Consider the following 17,624-nt stretch of genomic DNA (forward strand, 5'->3'; position numbering starts at 1 on the left):
CATTTTTAGTCTTCATATATTTAAAAATATCATTAATATTTAGATATACTTCATATATTTAGCACCGCTTCTCATTGAACCAAATTTATTAACACTAGGTGTTAATCTAACAAAATTTCCTTTAACACAAACTTATTTGAAACAACTATTTATAAAGCAGTAAAAAACTTGCATAGTCAGGTGGTTAGCTACAGCCGTGATATTCCAAAAACTAAATGTTAACAAAAACAAAAAAAATTAGTGAAAAAAATTTAAAAATTTGGGTACAAAAACAAAGCATTAGGCTGCAAATTAACGATTCATGGATTGTCCAGGTCGTGTGTATGATGCTAAACAAACAGTGGGGTGACGGTAATGCGTGATATGTAAATCCCTCCTAGGCTGTCTGCGTTAGCATTGATCACTGCACTGCGGCCCAGCTAACGTTACACATTGCATCTGCGATCCACGCACACATGGTTGTTGGATCGGTTTTCTCTTCAAGAATACTCCCAAGATTTAAACATGGATAGATCTCAGCATGGGCTCGTCCAGAGAAAAAATCTGTGTACTATTAACCATTTACTAATGGGTCAGTTATGTCTGTAAAAAATTTACCAAACATTTATTTCTGTTAATTAAAAAAAATTGTGTATAAAAATAATGTAAAATTTTTGTTTATTTTTGTTTTTGTCGTTGAGTGAGAATGGACCCTCCAAATTGTTCTGTAAAGTTTTACTTCCATTGGCAGTAAACTGTTTTCTTTGAAATTTTCTTGATTGTAAAATATTTTATACAGTACTCTATTCTATTGTACAATGAACGATTATTTGTTGTAAAAGGTGTACAACAAATAATCAATGCCATAAAAGAAGGTTGATTTGAACTTTAACCCTGCAACTGTTTTGATAAAAAGATTATTTAATTCACACTGAAATAAATTTTTTTAAATACATATTTCGTTCTGCTCTTAAATACAGTACTGTTCTCTTTATTTAGCACCAACCACATCATAAAATTGACATAAAAAATTTGAAAATAAGTACCATGCGAAAGATTTGTTTAAAATGTTAAAAACCTTAACATATAATGATAGTATCACTGAAACAGTCTTATTTATGAATTTATTTGAGTAAATTTAAATTTTTTGTTACATTACATGTACAGAAAATCTGTATTTGAATGTAGTCCTGGTATTAAATTTAGGACTAACTGATTAAAGAATTACATTTTAAAACCCAGTTTATATAGCAATTTAATCTAATTGGCCACTTAAAGCTACCATTTTTAGAAGTTAAAACTATAAAATACATTCAAAAGGTTTTCCGACTCATAATTACTAAACTTTTCTATATTTATGTCTGTTCTTTTCACGATTCCAAACTTCACAAGTATTAATAAGAGAGGAATCCTTTCAGTTTCCATCATTTTTGTTATAAAGAAAACAACGCAACTTTTGCTTCCGAGTGGAAAACTTTTCTTCGACATTTTACTTTGAAGGCTTTGTTCAGATAATTAGTGTTTCAAGAATAAAAACAAACTTTTTTTAACTTCACATTAACTTTTTCTTTTATCAATATTTATTGAGGATGTGAGCAGAAAATAAGTGTGTGCTGATTGATTTAAGGTTTTAGTGAAAAATACACTGTTCCAAATTTTGTTACTACTATAGGCTACTTTTAATGTGAAAAACGTTTTTATAAACATATAAATTTAATGAAATATTTTCAATTTTTACACTGAGTTTAAACGCTAAAAATCAGTAACAAAGACAATAAAAAATTTTATCTATTCACTATTTTAAACCACACTCTAAGCTGGTAGCAAACCTAACAAAAAAACTCCACTTCCTTTTTAAGTATTTAGTTAGTTATTTAAGGTATTTGCAGATATATCTTGAACTTTAATCCAAGATCAAAGTGTTTGCTACGACATAAGTACCCTATTGCAAAGAAATTGAACCCTTAGAAAAGCCTCTTGTTGCTCATTGATGGTATTACTTCTCAATCACCAATAAATATATATCTTCTGAAGGAAATCCATAGATGGCTATAAGCAGGCATTTAGACTATTTGAAATTTCTTGTTGCTTTTAAACAATTAGTGATCATAGAGTTTATTGCTAGTTCTTTATCAACGGTTCAATGAGAACAGTATTTGTTTGCTGCTATTTTAATGAATCATTAATATATAATAATTAAAATAATGACTATACAGTAATCATTAATATAATACCAATTTAGTTGTATAGGTATTTTATCTTGCGCCAAAAATTCAATTGTGTAACCATAAGTACAGTAGAACCTTGATATAAAGTATCTCATGGGGATTATCAAATAATACTTGTTATTAGGAGTTATACAAAATCTAGTTTGTTTGAAAATAACACTTGCTATTAAGGGAGACTACACTCGTTATTGGCTTTAGTTTTTATTTTATCTATTTTTTTTGTCCTAGGACACCTGGAATTGTTTTTCACATTTCTTCAGGCTAGAACTAGGGGTTGTGGCATTATCACACGGATGAAATCCATTGGTGATTTGGCGGGATTTGAATCCGGGACCTCTGCAACCCAAGTCCCGCGCTCTAACCACCAGACCAGCTAGCTCCCCCGTTAAGGCTCTCTCTCTACATTAGTTAAAAACACTATCAATGTAATGGATAAGTATTAATATATTGTGCCCACCATTAATCATCAGAGAAAATGTCAAGGATGTTGGCGTTTACTTTAACACAGCAATTAATGGATGCGACATTATCTAAATGTCAGATATTTTGTGAGAGGGAAGCAGCTGGTTGAGCTCCAGAGTCAAAATTTGCCATACAATCTTGTAAAGTTAACTTATTTAACCCATCAATTTTATCAACATAAAGATAGTAAGTCTACTGTGGAATAAGGTGTTAAAATTTTACAATACTGTAGTTTTATATATTCTTTTTTAAGTATTCTTTGGTAAAATATTATTTGAATTTGAAATACAAACAAAAAGTATAATGATTTTAAATTTTTATTAAGTAATAATTATTTTAAGTAAAAATGATGTTTAACAAAAACAATTGAAAAAACCCAGGAATATTTTTTGCCAACGAGTGTTTTACCCTTTGAGCTCTAAAGTCCAATATGTGACACCACTTACAACAATCAATGTGAATATTTAACCATAAAAAAATATTGAAAGCTAAAACTAACAAGTGCAGCAACATGGGGTTCAAGTTTTTAATGTGCTTTTTGTTTACTAGTGTTGTTATTGCGGCACAGCTAGGTCTGATCAAAAGACGAGTGTTTAAGGTGCTTTTGTCTAAGTTGTTGTCTCCTTGACCAAAAAACAACATTTATGGTGAAACACGACAAGCACTGACTTAGCTGGATGACAAGTAGACGAACACCATCACCACTAGTCATGATTCGGGTCAGCAGTCGTCAAATGACAGATTATTTTGACCTACGCCTAAAATTTTTAGCTGTGTGATGTGGAGACGAGGTGAAGCTTACTTTTAAACCAAACATGCCACAAAATGAATTTTAGTTTTTTTAAATCTATAGAGGAAAAGGGGTTTTCTCTGTACATCTCTTTTCCAGCTGTTGTACTGGACCGAGTTTTACGATCGATGTGTCATTTTAAAGCTAATGGTCTAGTGGTAATATCCTTTTGTCCCTAATCCCATAGCATTTGATTTATTTCTAGAATTTGCTTTCAATGATATGGTGATGCTGACCAGCTTTCTTTATAACGGTTTAATCCGTTAGCATAATTTAACAGCTGATCCTTCAGTTGTTTAACTACAGTCAGATTTTAAACAACAGACAAAAACAATTTATGAAAAAGGATTTTAAAAGGCTGCTTTTATGATTCTTGCAACAAGATAGAGGCAAAACTTAACCGCATATAAACTTATATGCCTAAATACAAGCCTAAACCAAGATATAGGCAGAGTCATAATCAGAATCAGTAACACCTATAAGCAACAATTTTGTGTTTTTTATGGTATGGCAGTATGATATATTTCTTTGTTTACATTATTTAGCAGCAGTGGTGACAAGGGGTTAATGCTGGTAGCTTGTAGCCCTTAACCTCCACAGGGTGGTCCCATTACAACACACGTCCCAGCGAGAGACAGCTATTTAGAATACATTCACTTCTAAGAGTAAAAATTTATACATGTAATTTTTTGAGAGTGTTTTCAAAATACTAATTAAACATGCAAGCTGATAATTTGTGAATTTTAATAAAAATTGGTTAATATTATCAGTTAAATCTGAATAACATCAATTGCATTAATTCATCACGACACTACAGTAAACAACAATTCAATTTGAGACAATAATACAAATACTTTTAAATAAGTTTACAAATAGATTGTTTAAAATTTTAGATCAAGATATTATGAAATGAAAATTAGTATGGTAAAAAAATACATGTGAACACACTTCTTATTTTTAGCGAATTTCCCATATAGGGAATAAGCTATTACCGTAGTACTCATGGTAAGACCTGGACGCGGGACCGATTTTTTTTTTCGTTTTGAGGTCTCTAGAGGCCAAAAACACCATCCGTTGAAATTCATATAGATATATATATATATTTATATAGATAAATATATATATTTATATATTTATATATATATTTATATATATATATATATATATATATATATATATATACAGGGTGATCAACTCAAGTAGGCCACCATTGGGATATCGGAAACGGTAAGAATTAGAGAAAACTTTAAATGGGGGACATTCCTTATTTTTTGTGGCAGTTAAAAAAATGATTTAATTTTTTTGAAATTCAGCCGCCATTTTCCAAAATGGCAGCCAACTTTGAAATTTCTTATGGAATACCCTATATTTTATGGTGTTTTCGGATAGAACAGGCAATTTAAAAACTTTTTTATTCTTGACATTTTTTCGATAAACCCACTCGTTTAGGAGTTACAGCCTATGGAAGAATTACTTCCGGTGTACATTTTACATCATGTAGCTCCTAAACAAGTGGGTTTCTAGCGAAAATGCGAAAAGGAAATAAGTCAAATAAGTTTGAAAATTGCATCCACATTCCAAAAAGACCATAAAATTCCGTAAAACTATTAATTCTATCAATTTCAAAAACGGCGGCCATTTTCCAAAATGGTGGCAAACTTGAAAAGTGGAAAACTGTGTATAGCAAAGAGTAAACAAGTCAAAGAAGTCTTAATATTGCATCCACATTCCTTAAAGACCATAAAATACACAGTTTTCCACTTTTCAAGTTTGCCGCCATTTTGGAAAATGGCCGCCATTTTTGAAATAATAGAATTAATAGTTTTAACGAATTTTATGGTCTTTTTGGAATGTGGATGCAATTTTAAGACTTATTTGACTTATTTACTTTTCGCATTTTCGCTATAAACCCACTTGTTTAGGAGCTACATGATGTAAAATGTACACCGGAAGTAATTCTTCCATAGGCTGTAACTCCTAAACGAGTGGGTTTATCGAAAAAATGTCAAGAATAAAAAAGTTTTTAAATTGCCTGTTCTATCCGAAAACATCATAAAATATAGGGTGTTCCATAAAAGATTTCAAAGTTGGCTGCCATTTTGGAAAATGGCGGCTGAATTTCAAAAAAATGACATCATATTTTTAACTGCCACAAAAAATAAAGGAATGTCCCCCATTTAAAGTTTTCTCTAATTCTTACCGTTTCCGATATCCCAATGGTGGCCTCCTTGAGTTGATCACCCTGTATATGTGTCCGTCAGCACGATAACTCGAGCAAAAAAGATCCGATTTTGATGAAATTTGGTACAAACATGTAAACGTACGTTTATTCGAACGAGTTCGCGATCCAGCATGATCGGACCATGGGAACGGGGGTTTACAGGGGGTTTTATGGGGTAAAAATAGGTTTTTCCCATTTTTGACCCAAAAAACATAAAATTTAGCAATTTTTTTCCAAACCATTTTGTAGAGCTTAAAAAAACAAATAATTTAGTATGTTGAAGCGTTATTATGCGCCTAATGGTTACGGAGAAAATTCCAAAAAATTGTAAATTTAAAATTTCCATGTTATTCTTATGGAGAATAAGTAAACTGTTGTAGTTTGCTTGTTTGTGAACATATTTTGATCAAATTTGGAAAATGTTTTTATTTCTTACTAACTATTCACATTTTACAAAAAAAAACAGTTTTACCCTCCCTGATGCAGCAAACCTAAGTACTTGTTAAACTAATTCTATTTAATTAAATCAAGAATAAATGTTATATTTTTAAGTAGACATTTCAATGTAAATCCAATCAGTCAAATGGAAATTCGCTTAGTCTGCAGGTTTGCTGCGGCGGGGGTATTTAGTTTGAATATATTTAGAGCAAAAAAAAATGCATTCTCATTCTCACTGGAAAAACAATGAGTTACACCTTTCCACACTTGTATCCATTCACATCGACCCCCTATAGCAGTGGAGGGAGGAAGAAGAAAAACACGTGCGACGAGAAACAAAGATTCACTTGATAACGGTAAGAGGAATAGTCAAGTGTAAATTCCAAAGTGATTGTATCCAATAACGAGTGAGAGGCTATTTTGAGACAACGCCGCTATTTCTGACCCGTAATATCGCCGAGTCCCAACAGAGCGGGGTATGACAAACTCCCACACTCTCTGGCTCTCCCACGACCTAACGTCTCTCAGGAGTCAATCCATCTGTTATAGGTCCGTTGTCTTATGACACAAAACTGTGCCAAGGTCAAATATATCCAAGATTGATGTATTATTGAATTGAATTTGAAGTGTGTTTTTTTTTTTTTATAGATCATTCTTTAACAGTAAAAAAAAGAAGTTGACCAATGTTTCTAAAAAATGTTACTACTCAGCAAAAAGTACATAAGTTATAGGCCTTAATATTTAAAATTCATAAATTTTGTCATCAGGTCATAATTTGCTAGTTTAAAATGTCGTCATAATCAACATAAATCAGTGATTTTTTTGGCGCAATAAATAAATCAGCGCACTCTGTTGGCTCCCTTATCCCTTAATCAACTAACTTAAAATTTACTAAATATACTAATTTTACTTAGTATATGGGGAGAAAGTATTGTTTTCGTCAAAATGTTTTAGTTTGAGTAGATATATTTATTTTGGGTCCCCTTGAGCCCAAAAAAGTGGTTTTGAAAGTTGTGTCTGTGTGTGTATGTGTGTCTGTATGTGCACAGAGCTACAGACCACACCTGTAGTCAGATTTTGATGAAATTTGGTATGTAGGTACTAATCTATGGTATCTCCAGACGTTTTTCATTTTTATTTTTTTATTTTAATTGTTAATGGTGATTTTTCCAGAAAAATAACAGAAAAATCTAATTTTCTAAAAATGGCCTGAACAATTTTGATAAAAGTTTAGTATATTATAGTACTTTAAATTCTGAACAAAATGGAAAAACTCCCATTGCTTTAAAAAATATGGTCCAAAAGTTATTGTAACTCATTTTATTTTCCCATAAAATAACAGAAAATCAAGATTTATGTAAATAAACACAGATTTTGAATAAAAATAGTAGGTTATGTTCCTTAATTCTAAACAAAATAGTGCAACATCCCCATTGCTGTAAAAAATACAGTTCAAAAATATTGCAAATTGTGATTATCCCTATAAAATATTTTAGTTTACCCATACCTAACCTATCCGATAAAGCTTGTTGACAAGCTAATGGGAGAAAGTATGTGTCAGATTGCTGATATCGATTATTATTCTAAGACTGAATAACTTATTGGTTTATTATTCTGATAACAACTTTAATATGGGAATGGAGAATGAAATGTCTAGTCAAAGCTACAAGTTAGCCAGTTTTACATTTTCAAATATACCATTTGTATATTCAGACTTGAAAAATCAGAATAATGCGTCAGACGGGAAATCCAGATTTTCCAAAGTCAGACATACGTCAGTGTGCTTTACTCAGAGAGGTGGTGAGCAGCATATAGAAGACATTGATGGTTAACAGATTTTGAATGCCCTTGTTGTATAGAATGTTTAGAATTAAAACTTTGTAGTGTTGTCATTAATGCAATGTCCCCAAACAGTTTTTAGACAGTGATGCAGGTAAGCAACTTTTTAAACAAATTTCAAAAGCACTTGTAATATGGAGTCTGCTGTAAACATGTCTTGTATACAATTTTTTTACCTGTGACTGGAGCCTCGATGTCGATCATAGTTTTCTCGGAGCGTAGAAGTTGTGCGCCATCGTTGATGATTTTGAGGGCCGCTGCTTCGTCTATTCGGCCCTCGAGGATAAAGTGTTGCTTGAGCACATCGGGCCGAGGCTTGCCACTACGGCTGTCGAACACTTCCGATATGGTTAACTTGTGACTTGGCGGAAAAGGGACACCTGCAACAAAAAAACATACTGCTTAGTGTTGGTAGCATATATCAACAGTAAGGAAAAAATTATGAAAATAACAAACCACACAAGAATCACATAATGATGGAAAACAGCAATCACAGGGACAATGTGCTTAAGGTAGGTTTTCCGAGGTGCCTATTTCGGCTGCCGAATAGAGCTGCGGCGGAATTGTTAAGGCACTGATTTTTCCTAGCCGAGTTTGTTCTCTAAAAAAAAAAAACCAATACATGACCCTTGCATGATCAGTTAGTGACCAAAAACGAAAATTATGTATTAAAATTAAAATTCGGCAGCTAGAAAAACCCACCATTACAAGTATTGTTGAATGTTATAACACAGTTATCACCGTGACAAACTGCTTACAAGAATTGCTGAATGTTGGAAAACGCTGTTATCACTTGCACGGTTATCACACACCATCTTAAAGAGGTTTACTAAATGTTGGAAAACTCTTCATCGAGACAAACTGCCAAAGAGAAGTAAGAATCAGAGGATACATTCAATGGTAAACTTAACTGATGTTTAGCACCAGTCCCTGGTGTCTAGAGCAAATTCTATTCGTCGTCCCCTTCCACTCTCCTTTCCCCCTCACCATCACGTACTACAGCGCTCACGTAGTAGGAAGACCCTGTGCACTACAACTGCTGTACAAATATGCTATGTGGCCATCGTGGTTCGGCTTCTTCATTGTTCGATAATAGTATACATTTTTGCCCCAATATACCAGAGCTAAATGCGCACGTTTGTCCCATATGCTTGTATCCGCTGCATTTGAATTCTCTGTGAAACTGCTAACAATAATAACTGAATTATGATACAAATGCCAGTTATTACAGAGACAAACCCTTTTAACAAAACCACTGCAGTGAGTAAGAAGAAAACATTTCAACATGGTCCAAAAAGATACAGTCATACAATCTACTGTAGTAGGAGTGGAAATATCAGCACAAATAATGTGAATGCCAAACATTGGCGGTGACAAGGTGATCTAAACTAAATCTCAGTCAAACATTGAGCCAAATGTGAGCATGTGTGACACATCAGTTTACTTTATACAACCACATGCATGCACGCATTTGGTGCATCTTGGTCAACACATTATTAACGTTAAAATTATTTGTTTTTCGGTAATTTATTGTTGGTTTTGTATCAAAACAGTACGGTAGTTAGAACTTATTACGATTCATGTATTTTTTTATTGAATTTAGCAAAATATTCGCATAAGCCTTTTGCAACTTGAGTTTTAAATTACATCTTATTTCAAAAAGAGATTGTACCAAAAATAGATTGCGATTAGTAAGCACAGTTAAAATGAGGCTGGGAATATCAAATAGCGTGTGAAAAATATCCTAGGGTTTTCTCATTTTTGACCCTCAAAAACAAAAAATTCCCAATTTCTCTTAGCGCCATTTTTAGAGCTTAAAAAACAAATAATGTAGTAGCCTATATTGAGGGTTTTTTTACAATTATTGGTCACAGAAAAAAATCAAAAAATTGTAAATTTAAGATTACCGTGCTATTCTTATCGGGAATAAGTAAACTGTTGTAGTTAACATGTTTACGAATATATTTTTATCAAACTTGGCAAATTAACTTATTTTATACTTAGCTATTGATATTCTTCTAAAACCCCACTTTATTACCCTTCCTGTTGCAGCAAACCTAGGTACTTGTTAAACCTGATGTTATTTAAATAGATTTAATTGAAAACCCAATCGGGAAAATGGAAATTCGCTTAGTCTGCAGGTTTGCTGCGGCGGGGGTGTTGGGAGTGGTAGTGCCTACATTCTCCTTACTTAGACAAACACACATTTAATAAGTTGTAATGAGCGTTTTTTTGGTAAATACAGTCGTCCCAGCTTAGGTCTTGCTATGAGGACCATGCTAATTAATTGCACTCCCTGTTTTGTTATAAAGAGGTAAGAAAAAATCCATAGCAACAAAAGTATGAAGTCAGTTATACAGGTTAAAATTCAACTATGATTCAAATTAAATTGTCATGGAAACAGTTTAAACCAGTTGAAATTTAAAATTGAACATAAGAAGATGTACCTGTACGTGAGTCTAGATTAACATTTTTAAAGGTTATACACACTTAGAGATTAGTTAAGTTGTAGAATTTAAACACTTTGTAAATAATTATGTCCCGAGTAAAAAAGAAAATATACCGACAAGGTCTACTAAGGAAGAATATGACATTACTTCCATGTGCTTAGCTTTAATTGCTTGGATTACTCAAGAACTCAAGGTTAATATTGGTTTGGTAGCCTAAATGTGGCAAGTGGGTGAGAGTCCGTTGGACTTTGTCACTCAAAACTGTTGTTGTACAGGTAGATGTCGCTGAACCATCAAGATACGAAGAGATTACCAGAGCAATACTCTTCACTTCTGCAAACCAACCATTATTTTTAGGCCCTCCTGTAAAGTTTTAATAGAAAGCTCTAAACAAACTAAATTATTTAACTTGATAAATCAAATTAAAAAAGAAAATTTTAAATCTAACTTAATCAGGATTTTTTTTACATTTAGGCCTACACAGCTGAAATACTAAACTGTGAAGTATTACGGGATATAGTTTCAAGTGGTCCATTGTAATTTATTTTATGATGAGTAGGTTTTTTTTAACTAAAAACCAAATTGTTATTGGTTTGATTTATCATCCACATTTTTGATACACAGATAAAAAAAAACACGACAAAACTTTAAAATTCCGTGATATGAATGATTATTTCAAGTAACAGAGTACTCCTCAGTCACCCCATAATTTGGCCCGAATTCCAAATTTGTCAGGGTACCTTAGGAGGCTTTTAGACAGAAAACCATTAAAGATCGGGTAGGCAATTTATCAATTCTTTGGATTCCGCTTCAAAATCTGTGGTAGCCAGGTGCTGTTGATCAGTGGGGTGTTTGTTGTTGCATTGACTAGTGCCAGAATATCCTCGCTGGAGTGGCGCCCGGCTTGAGGAAGGCCCAGTGTCGGCAAACATTCTCTGATAACACTGAATTTCAGAGCCTAGAATGACTCAGTCCCTCAGATGGTAGAGGTTTCTGTATACAGAGGGCCACTGAGCGCTGCAGTGGTGGGTGTGTAGGCTGTCTTGGGTTCTGCCCAGATTGTCTGCACATCGCTTCTACTGTTTGATCCCTCTAGGGTGCGGATATAAAAACCTATGAAATACTCCCTCAAAACTCCCTGATACGGTAGGAATGATAGGCTCCCAAAGTTTAGAGTAGATCTGCGACAACGTCTCTTCTAGTGCCCCTTGTTGACATCTGACCTGTTCCATTAACTGCGACTCTACGGTTGGATCGTGATAAGCAGGTACCGTACATGGATTACCCTCAACAATTCAAACAAAAGAGAAACAAAGAGGAATATCAGAAGAAAAAGAAGATACTGAATCAAAAAGCCATTTTAGATGATGGTCAAAAGTGAAAACAGCAAAGGCAAGTTTAAACAATCAAGGCAATGTACATTGAAAATCACTGGATTGAAATTGAAGACAAACTACGTAGAACACCCAAGTTTGAAGAAGACCCTGAACCCTTGTATCTAAACAAAAGGTAATTTTCTCAATAAAAAAATATTAGATAAGTTTTGTTAAATAGAAGATAAGTTAGTCAATAAACTTAATTTTTTTTATTAGTCTGAAAATATCAATCTCTCGCCTACTGCCAAGCTTAAAATATACCTTCCGTTAACAAAGGTTGAGTTTACCGCTAACAATTTATATATTTTGTTACAAGTTATTTATTGTACATCGTTTAGGTGCAAGTGTCATAAGATGATTACATTACATGACCTCAAGCTATATTACATTTAGTAACAACGTAGTCTGCTGTAGTTTAAGCATAGATAACAAGCTAGACATGTACAGAAATAATAGCTACAGGAAGGAAAAAGAGAATATGCACAACTAGCAAGCTTAAATATAAGCACCCACAGGCTTGCCCTGGTTCCCCTTCTACATTCTTCCCACAGCTTTTTTTTTATATTAACGTGAATTTTGTGTCCTCGAGCTTTTTTTATCACTTGTAATTTCAATCACACCATGTTCTTATGTATCTCTAGGTTACTTCAAGATATTTATGATCTCCATTCAGATTTTGTTGATTATAAACATTTGTACCTTACATAAAACTTGTTCTTGTGGCTTGACTCTCTGCTCAAGCGTTTACATACATAGTTTAGGAAAATGCTAATCATTAGACAATTTGTTTGTTTAGTTGTGGTTGTTCTAATGTTACATCTCTAAATTGCTAACAAAGGCTGATTTTATGACTCAAAAACACTTTTATTTGGGATTTGAAATTCTCTATCTAGTCTTTGCATATTTAAATTTCAATTTTACTTCATGCGGCCACACAGGTGATTGTTACAAATCAGGACTGAATCGGGTTTAATAATTTTTGTATCTATTCCATAATGGCAATCAATGGTTATTAAAAATGTTAACAACTATCATTTGGTGATTCTAATTTTCATAGCAGCTTAACAAGTTATCATATTTTTAGGTATAAAGAATCGTTAACAAATTTTGAGCAAAGCTAAATTTAAACACTTGAAGAAAAACAACGTAAACAGATCTCGACAGAGTTCGATGCACTGAGGTTAGGTGGTGCTGTATTCAGGCGAACTAATGCAATACAGGAGGGTGGAATGATCAAATCAGAGGCAATGTAGTCGATGTAGTTATCTCGGGCGAAGCTATATTTCCCAGCAGACGCGACTGTCTCCCGAGACTGGTTCACATAGACAACTCACCAGCAAGAAGTGGGTCATAAAAAGATTTTGTATGCATAATAGTTCCCTTACTTGCATATTGGAACATGTTGACATTCATCCATTGCTCTCTAATGTAATACCGGTAACTAAAACCTTGTCGAAATACAAATGTAAATGTACTTTTCTCAGGTGTTTTGAAAGAGCAAGTAGCCAATGAAATTTATTGCACTTTAAAAGACAATATCTGGTCTATTGTAAAATACTTAATTATTCAGATACAACATCATCCATACAAAATGTTCTTATACAGGAAGATATAGAAGAGAACAGAAACTTTAAAAATTATTATAGAGCATCAAATCAAAATCTTCTTTCACAGAAAGGGGGAAATTTATTTAATATCTTACACACTCTGGAAATTAAAAAATACAATTCAACTACTTTTTTCATAACACTTTAATTAACAATGTTTACATTTTAAATTATATAAAGTAATTCTCTTCTACTCTCTATTATTTTGTTTTAAATTTTGAATCCAAAATTTATCGCTACCTACTAATTAATTTTAAACAAATAGTTCAAACCATTAAAACTCAATTTAAGTAAAACAGTGTAATTCATAAAACTAACTAAACTATAAAAAATAATTAGTGTTAACCAAACCAATATTCCTCGTTCGGCCCAACAACTCCATAAATTTTGTATTGGTGAATAGGCCTACTTATTTTTAATTGAACTTTTTCTGGTGGAATATGTAAATCCACCAGAGGCTATTTGATCAGGTGGACAACGTGCGTTGTACAACATGGGTCCTTGGGGACTCATAACACTATGGCCATATGCTTCCCTTCCATAGCAGCTCTCCTGTTGCCACCTATTGATACAGCCCTGTTGTGTACTCAACTGATGATATGGCTACAGATTATGATCTAGGATGATGTTGATGCATTCGACAAATCTAAAAATAAAAATTAAATCCTGGGATTTAGACAATTTCAAATACACCACTCTATTACCTATGTGATTGTTAATATCCTAATTTCAGAAAGTTGTCGTTTCGATTCCAGGAACAGTCAGTCGCTTTTCAAAACCTAGTCTTTTGATCATTGGGCTAAAAATATTCTAACTAAATAATCAGTTAGTATTAGTCATCAACATAGTGATATCATTCATTAAAGCTCACCTAATTTTGGCATTAAAGGCTAAAAAGAATATAATCTTGATTTTATTAAGAACATAATAAGACGGTCATTGTTACGAAAAATAACTCGAATATCATAAAGGATTAGTAAAAACAATATACAGGAAGGCACACTATAGTCATCCTTGTTCTATTTGGAGAAAGAAAATAAATAACTCGCTTCTAATAAGTCACAAAATACAAATTTACCCCTGAATTCTTGTTTGCGTCACTAAAACAAAGTTACCATTGTTCTTGTCAGCAACACACAAACAACATTACTTGTTAGCCTACATGAAAACAATGCTACCTGTGTTCGTGTGTTGAAAGTTATATAACGTTCTTGTTGGAAAAACAAAAACAAAATCCCCGTTTGAACAGCAAAAGGGGTCTTCAAATAAATTTTTTTTAACATTTTAAAATACAAGTTTATCCATGATCTTGCTTAAAACAATAAAAAGTAGGCCTAATTGGCGCTCTTGTTATCAAGGCAAAAAAAGGCCAAACGAAGTACCAGCCGAATGAAGAAAAACGTTCATGACTTTTTTCTTGACAGAAACAAAATAAAGAAACCAAAGCAAACAATAAGAGATAAGAGACAATAACAATAAGAGACCGCATGAACGTTTTACACACTTGTCTCCGAGAATGACGAGTGTCAGACTAATTGGTTAGCAACGACTGTCAACTTTCTACGTTATCTGTTATCAGCGTCGGTGTGTGACCTTGGACACTGGACGGCGGATATTCCCGCCACACCAACACTATCTTATCTCCACTCTCGTAACTTACCACGCCGAGCGAGATAACTAATAAGGTCGCTATTTAATCTTTGTTTACTTCCCTGTCTCTTTGTAAACTTTACATACCTAGTTTCTCTTGCTGGTACAAATAACATTGTTGTAAGAAATGTTGCGGATTAAAGTTGTACGAAGACTTTATCATAAAGAACACACTTAGAATATAGGATTGTTATCATTACGAATTAGTTGAAGGCAATTTTACATCAGGCCAATATGAAATAAAGTTGCGTTTTACGTTTGCATTTATTGGTTGGTTATTTATTTATTTTTATGTTGTTACCCGGATGATAACTATTTTAAACAAAATACTTTCAGCAGCTCGTTGTTAATGTATCGAATTAATAGTCAATGATGATATAAACTTACGTCGCTGCCTTATACATACATACATACTACTCTAAATGGATCATAACAGTATTTGAACGAATATAGTACCTATTGTACTTTCCTTAATAATCTAACTATATCTTCGACATAATCCAGGCTGAAGAACCTTGTGTTTTGAAATCCCGAGCATTTTAACAATTCAAATGAAGAAATATTCCGATGCTAATCTTATGGAGTTAGGCAAAGTTTTCTTGAATCCCTTAAAGAACAATCTGCTCGCACTTGTGGAGGAAACCAGTCCCAACCATGAAAAACACAGATCCACATCACGGGCGTTTTATAAAAAAAAATATTTGAGTAATATTTTAATTTCCGAAGTAAACAAACAGCAGCAATGAAATCTACTTAGAGTTGTCGTAAGCGTTGGTAACCACAATAAAAATTATTGAATGAAGATTGAACAGACTAATCAAAACCAAAAATCATTAGTCAGAAAGTATTTGGAAATTTTATATTATGGTTTGTATTATAGCATTTACGTATTATGGTTTGTATTATAGCATTTACGTATTATGGTTTGTATTATAGCATTTACGTATTATGGTTTGTATTATAGCATTTACGTATTGTGGTTTTGTTATTCAAACTGATTCATTCACACAAATGGATCCACTAAAGCAGATCGAAATCGGTTACAGTATTTCAAAGCAGCAAGACAATTGCTGATGTGTTTCGTAAGTATTTAGGTTTTCTCCAAGTAGATTTATCATTTAGCACATAACCATGCATAAATCACATTCTTGATCACAATGTATTAAAATATTACATTAATCATGGATTTTGTGGAGAATCCGCATTAGTCACTGATTTCAATTTGTGGCGTTTTTTCTTATTTCCTGAAATTTTTTCTCCCCATATACATAGTATATTATAGATAACTATTAATTTAGTCCGCATTTTCGAGTTTGAGTTTTGAGTGGAAATATCCGTTTTCGGTCCTCTTGAACCAAACAAAAGGGTTTTAAAGTTCTGTATGTGTGAATGTGAAGAGAGCTACAGACCACACCTGTGGTCCGACTTTGATAAAATTTCAAATATGGATAATATACCACTGTATCCCCAGGCATTTTTAAATTGTTTTGAAATTTTTATTGTTATTGTAACTTCCCACGAATAATAGAACGTTTTTATTGATTTTCACAAAAAAGACTCAAACAGTTTTGATTAAAATCCAGTATCTCCTGGCCCCTTTAATAAAATTGTACAACCGCCAATGATGTAAAACTTACGGTTCAAAAGTTGAAATCCATAAAATAGCATGGTAGCTCCCACCATCCATAGGTTTATTGACAAGCTAATGGGAGAAATTCTACTCGTGTAGTTTGCTGATACCGTTTATTTACTTAGGTTGTTGCCTCAAACACTTAGCAACTTGAAACATATGTTTACGATACATTTATTTAACAAATTGTTTACAAAGAATACTCCGCCCGATCGACAGACAACAATACTGACCACCGTTGTTTACGAGAGCAACATGATGCAACAATGTAGAAGGCCGAATGTTGCCAAAAACGTTGCTTCCTGCAGCACAAAAACCAAAATAGCTTCTGTAGCTCCTCCGCCGGTGACACACCGCCGTGTGACACATCCACAATATCGCAACATCACAGTATATAGCGATACCAATAGTTGTATCCTTGTACAACGATATCACTTCATATTACCGTGACATAAAACAGGGATATCGTTACGTGTGACACAGGGACTCGCGTATTTTAACCTTTATGAATGAATAATGGGTGTACCTAGAATGAGGTGTATTTTGTAGTTTTGTTACACAAATATAAAACAGCATAAATGTCTAAATATTACGAGCTACACTAGACAATAATTTTATGTTTTTTGCGATACCACAAAACCAATGACACCATATCCATAACATTGCGTTGTTTTAGTACATTGTAGTAACATATCGCAAAATATTTAAACAGAAGCTACAGTATCTGGTTATTATTGCAAAATCAACACAAAAATTAGCCTATATAATTTAGATTTCAACATATATTTTGTTATCATGTTAGAAACAGAGGAGGAAAAACACTGTTGGTCCAATAACAAAGATACAAAAGGCATCTCACTCCATTCTGCACTCATCTTTCATTCATACTTAGGCTAAATTATGCAGCATTGTGCCCATCTCAGTATAGGCCTATTGTGCAAGTACAATAGTAAA

The 17,624-nt window shown here is 33.1% G+C and overlaps 1 protein-coding gene across 5 annotated transcripts in view; it reads right to left on the minus strand.

Annotated features, from left to right (window-relative positions):
* The window catches only part of LOC128989775 (serine/threonine-protein phosphatase 2B catalytic subunit 2-like), a 141,578-nt gene that overhangs the window by 61,929 nt on the left and 62,025 nt on the right, over positions 1-17,624 (minus strand). For all 5 annotated transcript variants that reach the window (XM_054411854.1, XM_054411847.1, XM_054411838.1 and 2 more), the window contains exon 2: positions 8,134-8,337. In XM_054411854.1, coding sequence (XP_054267829.1) covers positions 8,134-8,337 — 204 coding nt within the window. The remainder of the gene's footprint in view (positions 1-8,133; positions 8,338-17,624) is intronic.

Source organism: Macrosteles quadrilineatus, unplaced genomic scaffold (genome assembly GCF_028750875.1).
Source record: "Macrosteles quadrilineatus isolate MER2022 unplaced genomic scaffold, UCM_ALF_1.0 Scaffold_1__1_contigs__length_201487025, whole genome shotgun sequence".
Taxonomy (NCBI): Eukaryota; Metazoa; Arthropoda; class Insecta; order Hemiptera; family Cicadellidae; genus Macrosteles; species Macrosteles quadrilineatus.